Raw genomic sequence first — 13,343 nt, forward strand, 5'->3', positions numbered from 1 at the left:
TGATGTATCTTATGTTGATCGGTAACTGACATAAGATCCCTGAGCGTCCGATCAAGTGCTTCAAAGCACATTTTATTGAGCATTGGAGCTTCATCCCAAATTATTAAGCTACTTTGGATGAGCAGCTCAGCCTTCAAACTGCCATGCTTGATGTTGCAAGTAGATTCATCAGTAATTGTAATGGGTATTGAAAATCTAGAATGAGCCGTTCTGCCACCAGGTAGGAGTAAAGAAGCAATTCCACTGGATGCGACATTTAAAACAATTTTTCCTCTAGACCGAATAGCAGAAGAAAGTCCATTCCAAATAAATGTCTTACCACACCCACCATGCCCATAAACGAAGTAAAAACCACCAGAGTCTGTAACAACAGCATTGAGTATCTCATCAAATACTAACCTTTGCTCATGAGTCATCTTTTGTTCTGTATATAAGTTTGTATGAGTCAACTCATTTGTGTCATATGCTAACTCCTCCTCTATTAGCTTATTCTGAAAAAGGCGAACATGAGACATCTCAGGATATGGCATTGATTGATAGTCTCTTAAAGATCTCGCATTGCTGTTGAGTATCTTCTCAATCTCAATAAGGCAGAGGTTTTTCAATTCGTCATCAGTCATGCTTAGTCCTAGAAAAAGCACATAGTGGTTTTATGAAATATTTAATAAATAATTCTAAAATAAAATTATTAATATTCTTAATAAAAATAAAGATAATAAGAGAATACAATCTTGATATATAAAAAAAGACATAGTAAAATACCTTGGTTTTTCAAAGCTTTTCTCCTCTCATATAGTATTCCATTAGCCAATAATGTCCAAGTTGCATTCCAAACACGCTCTGGGTTGCTAATGCTATTAGATATCAGTAGCATCGCAAATAATTTTCTCAATTGATGACCAGATGCAAGTTCAGCTACCTCATTAATAGCTGCAATGAATTCCCTATCATCGCACAGTAGTCCCATGGAATAGCAAGCATCTTGGAAGCTAGAATATGTAATTCCATTAACTGTCCTAATAGACTCATATGTTGTGCAACCTCTCTGAACAGCTAACAAAATTCTCATATAATAAATATCACCTGTACCCGGTGGAACATAATTTAACCTCCCGATAGAATAACCTCTTTTGCGTGGATGCCACACCCTTGATTCTCTATCATAAACAAATTGATTTGGAAACTCAGCATACGTCAAAGTTTGACCTGCTTTAAATTTTTTATTGGCCTCCATCCATGCTAAGAACATTGTATATTTTCCTTCCTCTTCTTCCACGATTTCTTCAAGATCGTCATCATCTTTAAAGATGATATTTTGCTCTCCAGGCAAATGAAAGGTTAATCTCATCACTGAAGGCCACCTTTGATGAATATCATACGCTAAGGTTCTCCACACAGCCTCACATGCAGACAAATATCTGCAATCATAGAATTGTTTGATCTCATCAATAACCTGAGCATCCTCTCCACTGGAAGCTTCCTTTGTAACTCCAACTGCTACCCTGTCTGGACCTTTATTCACATACTTGACCAAATATTTGATAGCATTCGACTTGTTGCAGTACTCTACATTAACATGCGCTTGATAAGACATCAGTAGATATGCATTGTATGGAACCACATTCCTATTATCCATATGGACTCCCTTCTTCTCAGTAACCACCCCTGTGTCTCGTCTTCTATATGATGGGTATCCACTATCATCGATAACTGTGGTTTTACTGAATGTCTTGGGATAATATTTGGTGCAGTACCCATCTTTCATGCAGGGAGATTTTGAGAATGCTCTACCACATGGTCCATGAATCATATATGTAGATACAGCTCTAAACAATTTTGGATGCTGAGCAGGATCTGGCAACTCTGAAGATATTAATTGATCAATTTGAGTTGTCGTTGTTTTCTTATGGTCTCCACTTAACCACAAAAGAATGTGAGCATGTGGTAGACCTCTTTTTGGGAATTCCACCGTATACATCCCTTATACCAAAAAGACAAAAAAAAAGTTATATGTTATATTTAAACTATCTATTTTATGTATGTGCTTTGATAAATTAAGGGTGATAATAAAAAATCAACAATACGTTAAGTAAGAAAATATTTTGCCATTTATTTTATAACAATCTAAATGAATATTTCTCTAAAAATAAGGTCGGATGATGAGCAATACCTGCATCTAGCACTCCAAATGGAATTCCTTGCTTAAGATCCGAGATTATCATGTCAAGCTTAATTTTGAATACTCTACACGATATATCCGGCCGGTCTTCAACCTTTAAGTTCCTTGGATTGTTAACCCTGCCAATCTCTTGCCAACTTGAGTTACATGTCATTGTGATGAAGAGGTCTGGATATCCATATTTCTTACAAATTGCCATAGCATCTTGACAATTATTAAACATGTATCTCATGCCACCAGTGAAGGACGCAGGTAGGATGATACGCTTACCTGCTTTAGAAGCACGTGTCTCACCCCTAACAACTGCATCTTGAATCCCTTTGTATATATCACTCCTCACCTTGGTTTGGTTGTTTCGGTAATAGGTCAACCTTTGTGCTTCAATCATAGAAAAGCAATCAACCAAGAACTGCTGAAATAATCTTCCACCATTGACAATGGTTGCATACTCGACCTTTCTCTCTTGTATTCTAAATGCTATGAACTCCCTTAAACTCACACGCTGTCTCTTTCTATTTTCATCAGCCCTATGAGATTCTCGCAAAGGAATGTCTTCTTGGTAGCCATCTTCACCGTAAGGAAACATCATAGGGTACTGAAGAGGAATAAATGCGGTGTGTGTCTCATGAATCCTTTGCAGATGTCCAGACTTTAATTGAACTATAATATCACGCCCTGCATCTCCAGAATCAAAATCTCCTACTATTAGAGCTGCGACCTCGTTAGAAGATGGTAAATTGTAGACTCTTGCATCCTTTGATCTTTTTCGGTACAACCGTAGTCTTATATTTGCGATATCTCCTTGATTCAGGTAGTTTCTCACTATCCTAAATGTGTGAGCAAGAACATTATGTTGATCGATCATGTCCTTGAGATCTAGAACTAAGGACTGGTCAATGTTGTTGTTGTTTGTTCTTGAACTGTATAAAACATCAATTGAAAAATATTAGTATTCATAATTAACCAAAATCAAAGTACGAACTACCTAAATAATTTTTTAATCAGTTTGGAATGCATGATACAAACCTGAAAATCTCTATCCTGTTTGAGACCTCATTTTCTGTATCATAAATATATAACTGCGCAAATTTTGGTCTTTGTCCCTCAATTGGTACCAAGCTTCCAATTCTGTGGTAGTTTTGTCCACTCACAATGAACTGGGGAGGACCTGTCCCATCATTGATAGAGGTCTCTATTTTACCTCCGAGGGACGTGAAGCAAAACATGCTATTATAAGTTCTTATATTATCCTTAAAGTGTTTGCTTCTCTGGTCTGCTCCAGATAATAAACCTTGCAAGAGCTGAGGTGGACGTTGCAAAAACGGCAATTGTACCTTCCCTCGCATACAACATATTGAGAACTCAATATTGGATCCTGTTTTAGACTTTTCTGATCTCTCCTCATACCACATCATGGCGTCGCAATGCCGACAAAAAAATTCTGGGTCACCAATATCTATCACATCTAATAATCACCAAGATAATAAATTATGTTTCAGTTATATCTGAAAAAAATACTTTATATAAAAATATATCTTTCTTTCACCATGTTAGGTATAAAAATAATATTTATAAAAGATTACCGAATACTACAATTTATAGATTAAAAAGATGAGATCATATAATACAATTTTTTTGTGCCAACCTCAAGGTTTAAGTTTTATATGCACACTAATCAAACAATAAGAATTACAATATATCAATGTTCAAATACAAAAATCATAATATATAACCATATCTTAGTTTGAATTTTAAAAACTTGAACACTAAACGATAATTTTTTGTTTATAAAAAGCATAACAATAGTAAATAATAAACTGCTGATATTGCTACTTCTTAGATTACCTGTATTCTCAGCAACATCGAATATGGCTGGGTATTCAATTTGCACAGAATCATCTAATATAGTCGTGTTTTCAGTAATATCCTCAACTTCTTCAAAAATTTTTGAAAGATTTATAGCCAATTCCTTCAAGAATGTTTTTCTTTGTCTCAGGTGTCTTCCTTTTTCAGCTATGCACACTTCTTCTAATTCTTTAATATCTAAATTTGAATTAGATGTACTTGCTCCTGTAATCATTAGAGATAGTAAATCAAGCACTTTATATTATAAAAAAAAGAAAAATGAATATATATTAAATGTTTGAATCAGCTGAGTTATGAATATATATTATGAAAGTAGTATTAAAGATAAAAGAAGTAGAATTTTAGCTTTATGATAATTACAATCTATCATGCTTATCTTACCATGTCTCTTTTGAAGTAGCATAGTCTTTCTATTCAGTCTTGCATCCCTTTGCAATCTAATTCGATTTGAGTACTCCAATGAATCTATAATAATTATTTAGCATATATCAAAGATTGTTTTCAAGAGACCAATTGAAAAGTTAAATGTTTGGTCTTTAAGTAATAAAAGCATATATTAACATACGCTGGCTTTGCAACTGGTCGATATTGTTTGATGTTTGTTGAAACTGTTGTTGACTTGTCTGATGACATGGGCTATCATATGCTTCGCATGTGATACCTGAATTACTAATATCACTAATATTGGAACATCGTTCCTTTTCACCTACAGAGTGTAGATTAGTAGTTGGAGACCTTGATCGATATGGTGTTGGGTTATTATCTAATAAGATAACTCGAGATATTAGTTTTTTGAACATATTTTTTGTTAAAGTTTATAATTGAATAAATAGTAGGAAAATCAAAATACATAAAGTGCATGTACATTCACATAAGTAAGTTCCAAAAAAAATCATCCAAAAATTAACCTGTATTGAGTCCATTTGTAATGTTCGACAACACCGATTGAAAATGCACATCATTGGAACCATCACTCGAATTTCCTGTAATTTTTTCATAAACAAATTTAGTAACATATTACAAAAACAATGTAAATTAATAATTTATTACTTGTCAATAGCTAAATAATATATAGAAAATATTGTATTTTATGGGCTTTCATTCGTCCAAAATACTCATGACATGTTAGTTATTTTTTGTATGAAGTCTACCTTGAATTGTGGTCCGCTTTGTATTTTCTTTGTCTTTTAATATCAATTTTCTCTTCGATCTTGCTTCTCTTTGGACTTCTTGCATCTTTCAATATATACCTGGAAATACCAAATAAATAATTTTTTAACTAATTAAAAATATATATACCTTATACCTAATACATTTTTATTATCAATTTTTTTATATTATTAAAAAAAATAAAGTACACAGGAGTACACATATGGCGGCGTTTGTTTTTGGTATACATATCGATCAAAACATAGATACGGGAGTACATAGGAGTACATGTATAGTGCTTGAATACTGAGACAAAAATGATGAAAGACATGGTATGGATTTAAACATATTTTATGGAAAATAATATATATTTTTATGGAAAATAATAATGTATGGATTTAAACATATTTTATGGAAAATAATATATATTTTTTTTCAAAAGTATCTTTTTTCAAATAAATATAAGTTTAATCTCACGATCAATAAATTCAACTTACAGTTAAAATCTTTTTTTTATTTCCTTAAATAAAGAGATTGAAAATGAATAATTTATAAGTAAAAAGAGAGAAAAAGATGAAAGTACCTCTATTGTTGTGCTGAGATAATATAAAAAATAACAATGTAAACGAAGTAAACAGAGAAATTTATAAATGTGACAAATCAAAAAAATTTAAATTTAAAAATCAAAACGGTTAAGAAGTCACTTAATTAGGAATTAGTATTAGAATTTTAAATTTCAAATTTTTAAATAGAGTTTCCTAATTAGCTAGTTTATTTAAAAATTTTTAAATAAACTTTCTCAATTAAACGTTTGTTGTTTATTAAGAATATAGAAATTTGTTAATTTACAAATAATTTTTATTAGTTTTGTCATAAATAGTATCAATCCTATTATTTATCGATAAAAATAATAAAATTAAATATAATCTAAAAATTAATAACCTTATAAATATCGTAAATTTAGAAAAAAAATTTAAAAAGAGAGAAAAAGATGAAAGTACTTCTATTGTGGAGAAATAATCTAAAAGATAATAATAAAAATTTATAAATATGGCAAGTAAAAAAATTTAAATTTAAATATTGAAATGGTTAAGAACTTACTTAATTAGAAATTAGTATTAGAAATTCAAATTTAAAATTTTTAAATAGAATTTTCTAATTAGCTAATATAAATTTTAAATTTTTAAATAAAATTTTCTAATCAAACGTCCGCTGTCTATTAGGAATATAGAAATTTGTTAATTTAAAAATAATTTTTTTTAGTTTCATCATAAACAGTATTAACTTTATTATACTTTTTCTAAAATTTAAACAGTATTACATTTTTTTAAATAGTATAAATAATTTCACGTCTTAATAAGACTGATAATTCTATTTACTTTATTATACTCCTTTGTAATTAGCATAATAACTTATAAATTATATAAATTCTTAAAAAATATTGTCAAATTGCTTACGTAAAAATTCAAAAAAAAAGTATATTTGAATTTAAATTTAAAATTCTAAACATAATACTTTAATTAAAAATTATAATTAGATTTTTTTTAAAAAATAAATACACATTAAAAATTAATAACTAACTTAATTGTATCAACAATAATTCAAAGAAAAAATTTATAACTTTATGACATTAAATATTAAATTAGATATTATCAGAATATCAACGGTGAAAATCAAATTAAAAATAAAACCACAAGTAATAACCAAATAACTTCAATTTATATTTAAAAAAATTCTAAATTCCAAACATAAAAATAGAAAAGAACCAAAAGAAAAATAACAACTCAAGAAAAGATAATGTTTCCACCAAAACAAACATATGCTTGACATTATTCTATAAGATAGACTCTAAAAGGGATTCCAAAACATGTGCATCCAAATTCTCAAGTTTCTTTCTCAATCTTGATCTTCTTGGAAGTTGAGGTATCACCTTCTACCTTCGATTCTTCCGACTCCGAGCATAATCGCTTAGTTGGTGTAATAGCATTTTCCAACAATTCGGATTCATCATTGGCAGCAACTTCATTGGAGAATTCAAGCAACAAATTCTGTACAAAATACCACGTTAAATTAAAGACTTCTTTCTAACCTTTGATTTTATAATTAATTATTAATTATAAAAAAAATTAATTTCTAATTTTGAGAGAACAAACAAAAAAAAATTATTTTTTGAACAAATACCTTAGCACCTTTTACTTTCTACCCTTCAATGATTGAGGATGTTTTTGAAATTGGAAGCAAACCACCGGTGTAGTCAACATCCTAAAATTATAATTAATTATTAATTATAAATTAGATACTACTAATGACCAAGGAAGCAAAAAATAAATTAATTTTTAATAGAAAATACACTTATAATTATACTCACAATTTGAATAGGGTGAGCCTCTTTGAATTTATTTATGAGGTCCACATTATCAGTCATCTTCTTAACTTTATAAGAAGGTGAAAAATGTGGATTATCAGATATTTGAACTTCAACGATGAAGAGAAAGGTCTTATCAATTAGGTTGAGCAAAAGTGTAGGTGTATCCGATAGATCTCCTTTCTGCAGGGTATTACATAATATATTAATAATAAATAATATAAAAATTACCAATAAAAATATCTTCACTAATATTTTTAGAAATAAATATTGGTTAGATCTTACCAATAGGAGTGGATCAAGTATCTCTACACAGCTCTTTCCCAAAACTTGTTTTGCCTCCTTGTCAAAGACTACAAAACATGCACAGTCAGAATCATCAATGACACCAAGCTTTATTCGATATCTGCTTAAAAAAATAACATAAAAAAAAAGTTAAATATAGACTTATTCAATATCTAATCCAATGTGCATATACTTTAATTTAAAAAAAATAAATAAATAACCTTGGAGTTATGAATAAAAGGAGACGGCCACAACTTGAACATTTGAAAGTTTTTGTAAAAGCATATGTGGACCTGTTGCATTCACATTGGCCGTACCACCAGTCTGGAGTATCCATAATATGACTTATAGTAGCCAAGACAATACAAATAGAATTCTGAAAAAAAAATAATGATTTAAATTCCCTAAATTTGGTGAATTTTTTAAATAAATAAGATGAATAAATAAAAATAATCTATGTACAACGGATTTCAATTATTTTTTTCTCCATTTTAAAAAAAAAAAATTACCGTTTCGAATTCTTTTAACTGCTCGATGGTTTTGCCTTGATAAATTTTTAAGAATGCAGCCTCATTTGGAATTCCGCCGATGTTACCTCTAGATTCTTCAAATCTTACAAAGCTTGATAAATAAAGTTAAAAAAAAATTATGTTAGATAACACACACGTAGTATGGAACTAAAGAATTAAAAAGAAAATACCCACCTATTTTTAAATTGGATGACAGTTGTATCTTCAAGATTGAAGAACATCTTTGTGCCATACATGGAATTTTGTAAAACAATCTTTTCTGAAAAATTTATTTTAATACAAAATGAGTAAAAATTCACATAAACAATAAGTAAAAGCTCACATATAAAAATATATTGTTAAAAAAATATGGATAAATATTACCGTTAAATAACTTCACTCTAACAAACTGTAAGACGACAACAGCTCCATCCTTATTGCCAGATCCCAGAAAAGCATTTAATTCATGTGCATAGTTGCCAAAAAATGCACACTCCATTATTTTTCTATATCAAATAGAATGTTTAATGTTAAAAAAGTAACTACCAATAAAATAATATCAAATTATATATATTTTATATTTTTAAAATTTAAAATTTAATAATAAAATTAAAATATCAAATACAATTTAAAAAATTAATAATTAATTAATTATTTTAAATTTGTAACAAATAAACCGCGGAAAGAATGCTTTTTATTATTTTTTTTTAAATTTGAATCTTTTTTTTTAAATCAATCCGAAGTGATTTTTTTTAAAAAAAATTAAATTTAAATAATTAGACGTTTAAAAACGGTGGCTTTGAATCTAAAACATTTTAACTAAGCTTAATGTTAGTTAAGATACATTTGTTACTTATTAATATTAATAAAAATATTTATAATAAAATAAGTTAAAATAATAATTTAAAAAGATGAGATTAGCAAAATTTGTATATTTATAAAAATAAATAGATAATTACCCATCATCAATCTCTAATTCGATAACAGTATATTTGGTAGAATTGCCATCCTTTTCAAGAGTCTTCTCATTCCCAATTCCAGCAAGATATCCAACAACATCTGAAATGATTTAAAATAAAAAAAATTATTGTCAATAAATTTGTTAAAAAAAAACGCAGAATAAATTATCAATAAAATAAATAATTATACTTTTTCTAAAATAATAAACTTACCAACTAAATAGGTGCAATCATACCCAGGAGCATTGAGAGTGTCAAAACTCACAAACTTAAATCCATATCGTGGGATACTCGACGATTCTGGAAGTCTGTGCACATCAGTACGTTGGTTTAAATTAACCACGTATTCATGATGTGTAGTCTTGAAGTAACCCTTATTGAGTCCAACACCAAAATATCTTATTTGGTAAGATATTCCTTCCTCCAGCAAATTCACGAATCGAGATACAAAAGCCTTCTTAACTGCGTGTATTTTTCCTCCCTAGAATTAATGAACAAAAAAACGATTAGATGGGAATAAACAAATAAATTTAAAATATAAATAATATAAATTTTAAACAAAATAGAAAAAACATTAGTAGAAAACTCACGTCTTCATCGAGCCAAACCATCTCAATTGAGTATGGCAATGGAGAATTTCCGTAACTTGGCAGTGTCCATAACCGTATCACTCGTATACGTACACACAAATTGTCGATTGTAGGATTGATGTCAGTAATTTTGTGAATACCAGCCATTAGAATAAATAGAGAGATTTTAGATATATGTAAAGAAAGGGATTGATGTACTTTAAATTGTGGTGCTTTACATCTCTCGTAACTTATACTTTTATAGTTGCATCATAACTAATATTTTTTAAATTTGATTGACTTTAATTTAAAATTTAAAAAATAACAAACTAAATAAAACAACCAAAACTTAAATTTTAAAAATAACAACTTAAACAAATTATAATTTAAAAATTCTAACATAACGTAAATTTTTATAATAATATAATAATATAATAATATTAGTACGTAACAATCGAAGAATAATTAACGTAAATTTTTTTAAAACTCTAAATTTCTTTAAAAAAATTTATGTAGCTGCAATTTAAAAAAAAATTAAAATTTTAAAAAATAATGCTAAAAAGAATTAACAGATATTTAAAAAATAGTGTTATAATATAAAAAAGAACAACCTAAGTAAAATCTAAATAAAATTAAAAAAATAACAATTTAAATAAAATAATTTGAAATTTAAAAAATAACAACCTAACTAAAATAACCCAAACAAATAAAATAATTTAAAATTTAAAAAATAACAACCTATGTAAAACAACCCAAACTTAAAATTTGAAAAAAACAACTTAAGCAAATAATAATTTATAATTTATAAATATAAATTTAAAAATTTCTAGTCACGACACGTAAGCAAATAAACTCCCAGACTCAACGTATGAGCGCCACGTCAGCAAATTGGCTCCCTATTTGTATTACTATAAAGATTATCAACAAAATTTTAGAATTATATACGGTCATTGAAGTTCTTATTATAAATAACATTGATGGTTGTAACTTTTGTCTTGAATGAATTATTCTCAATTAATACCCTTAAACCGGATTTTGATTTTACCCTTCACAAAGCAATATATAGTTGATCGTGGAAAAAAAACAGGTTTCGGCAAGTACAATCCCACCGTTGTTAAAGTTTGACTCTGAGACTTGTTAATAGTTTTAGAAAATAAAATAACTAATGGAAATTGTCTCCTTTAAAACCTAAAAGGAATAGTAGCATTATTGGGTATCATGTTCATCCGTGGTATCAAAACCACTCAACCTGCTTTATTTCCTATTAATGCGATGCATTCAATAACATGATAACCTAATATGTGTACATATAATCTTGTGTCATTGCATAGCCCATTTGATTAATCAATGTTTCGTAGTAACGTTACTGGTATACCTTCTTTAAGAGTCAACAGGTGAGACAGCAAGTCTGAACAATTTATAGCATTGAGAACATTTGGAGTAATTGTACCTAATTTAGATTCCATGTTACCTTCCCCTGCGCACAATGAATCAGAGCTAAGGTAGGTCTTCTCCTCTCCAATTAAAGATTTCATTATGTGCTTGTTAACATCGTTGACAATCTCAAGTGTAGGAACAAGTATTGTTCTGTCTGTGAAGTACAACTCATTGTTTAAATTTAGAAACAAATTTGGATACACAAAATTAACTAAAGAATTGAAACCATCTTCATTGTCATGAATAAGGATGTCTTCAGGTATGTTAACTTCGCTTTACATACCAGCTTGGCTAACGAAGTACGTTGCTTGATATAACACACAGTCTTCATTTAGATCAAGTGGTATCTTAAACCTTGAATGAATCGTACGGTCATTGGGGAGTAATAAGGATGCAATCCCAACATATCCATATACAAAAAAAAGCCTCCAACATCATCATTTACAGCACTAATCACCTTATCAAATGGTTCACGCTGCTCCAAATTCATGGTGTGTAAATTATTCTCCAACTCCTCCTTCAGCAGGGATAAATCAAAGTTCATCTCATCCATTATTAGAGGATTATCTATGCCCTCTAGATCATCAATAGTTGGGAGAAGCAACTGATCATACTCCTTAAACGATCTACCATTAACTTGTAATTTGTCCTAAATCTTGAAAAGAGTTAGATTAATAATTTGCTCTTCAGAAAGTTGTAACTCTGCATTACAACTATTGTTATTGTGGTGTTATATATATACATAATAATATAATAAAATTAAAGATACAACATTCGCAATGCATAGCCTTCTTGTGAGAATAAAGGGTGTCTTCAGATAATATATGATAACACTGTTCTCAAATCTTTATAGGACTCGAGATATTGTTTGATAGTAACAGAACAACAAATAGATCTCGAATGTATCTTGCAGAAGCCCACGTGCTTGCTTCCAACATAGCGTCAATAAATTCTTTATCACGTTGCAACAAACCTAAAGCATAACACGCTTCCTTGAATATTGAATACACAACACCATCTACTATTCGAAGATGGATGAAACTCAGGCACCCTTTCTGAATGTTCAGGAGAAGTTTGAGGTAGTAGTCTTCTCCATTGCCATGTGGCACATGGGTTAACCTACCAATTGAAAACCCTTGCTTCCTTGGCATCCACATGACCATATTGATATGTCCTCTTTCCATACAAATTTCTTAGGGAATTGGCTGTATGTAAGAGACCGGCCAAAAGGAAACAACTGATTAGCGAGCATCCATGCTAACAATTTAGTGAGCTTGCCATCCACCATTTCTATGACATCAATGATGTTTTCATGATCCCTAAAGACAACTGGATGTTTATTGGGTAAATGGGAAGGTAGTCTAATTACCAAAGGCTCTTTTTATTGTATGTCATACCTAAATACCCTCTAAGCAGTCTCACAGGCAGATATGTACCTACAATCATAATTACATATCTCATCAACAACCTGTTGGCAATCACCATCACCTGTTGATTGATAAAAAGTAGCTGTGACCCTATCATTGCCCTTGTGAACATACTTAAATAGATATTTTATTGCAGATGTCTAACATGTATGCTCGACATTAATGTGACAACCATACTTTAACAGCAGTGATGTGTTGTAGGGTACAATGAAAGAATTGTCAAGAACTACGCTCCTTTTTAAAATTGTGCGCCCATTGTCAAGCCTTTTATACTTTGGGAACCCAACTTCATCAATGATAGTCATTCTTTGAAATTGTTTTGGGTAAAATTTAGAGCAACGATCATTGATCATGCAAGGACTGTTCTTATTATGACGACCACATGGTCCATAAACCATGAACTTCTCTACTACTGCATAGAGCTTAGGTCTACGTAACTTATCTGGTATCTCAGCACAGATCATCTTGTCAATGTCATATGGAGATTTAGGTGTGTGATTTGGATCCAACAATAGAATATGAGCATGTGATAAGCCACGTTTCTGAAATTCTACAATACATACATCTGCAAAAAATTGGACAATGCGTTAAAGATATT

The 13,343-nt window shown here is 29.7% G+C and overlaps 1 protein-coding gene across 1 annotated transcript; it reads right to left on the minus strand.

Annotated features, from left to right (window-relative positions):
* Window positions 1–133: 133 nt before the first annotated feature.
* LOC112717959 (uncharacterized) lies at window positions 134–12,481 on the minus strand. Its single transcript, XM_072204317.1, has 22 exons — window positions 12,198–12,481; window positions 11,673–11,944; window positions 11,249–11,472; window positions 9,526–9,793; window positions 9,313–9,412; window positions 8,738–8,859; window positions 8,549–8,633; window positions 8,354–8,465; window positions 8,066–8,220; window positions 7,872–7,965; window positions 7,125–7,242; window positions 4,954–5,028; window positions 4,611–4,751; window positions 4,427–4,510; window positions 4,025–4,249; window positions 3,206–3,644; window positions 2,171–3,099; window positions 1,277–1,980; window positions 1,084–1,157; window positions 763–989; window positions 320–628; window positions 134–210 (listed from the first exon to the last, which is right to left on the minus strand). The coding sequence occupies exons 1-22, from the start codon at window positions 12,479–12,481 to the stop codon at window positions 134–136; spliced, it is 5,118 nt and encodes a 1,705-aa protein (XP_072060418.1).
* Window positions 12,482–13,343: the final 862 nt, after the last annotated feature.

Source organism: Arachis hypogaea, chromosome 10, assembly GCF_003086295.3.
Source record: "Arachis hypogaea cultivar Tifrunner chromosome 10, arahy.Tifrunner.gnm2.J5K5, whole genome shotgun sequence".
Classification (NCBI taxonomy): domain Eukaryota; kingdom Viridiplantae; phylum Streptophyta; class Magnoliopsida; order Fabales; family Fabaceae; genus Arachis; species Arachis hypogaea.

Coding starts and splice junctions, on each gene's coding strand:
- LOC112717959 (XM_072204317.1), bottom strand. CDS start 12,481: ATGGTCATGTGGATGCCAAGGAAGCAAGGGTTTTCAATTGGTAGGTTA. Junction 9,413..9,525: donor TGATTGCACCTATTTAGTTG/GTAAGTTTATTA, acceptor AAATCATTTCAG/ATGTTGTTGGATATCTTGCT. Junction 4,250..4,426: donor GCTACTTCAAAAGAGACATG/GTAAGATAAGCA, acceptor TAATGATTACAG/GAGCAAGTACATCTAATTCA.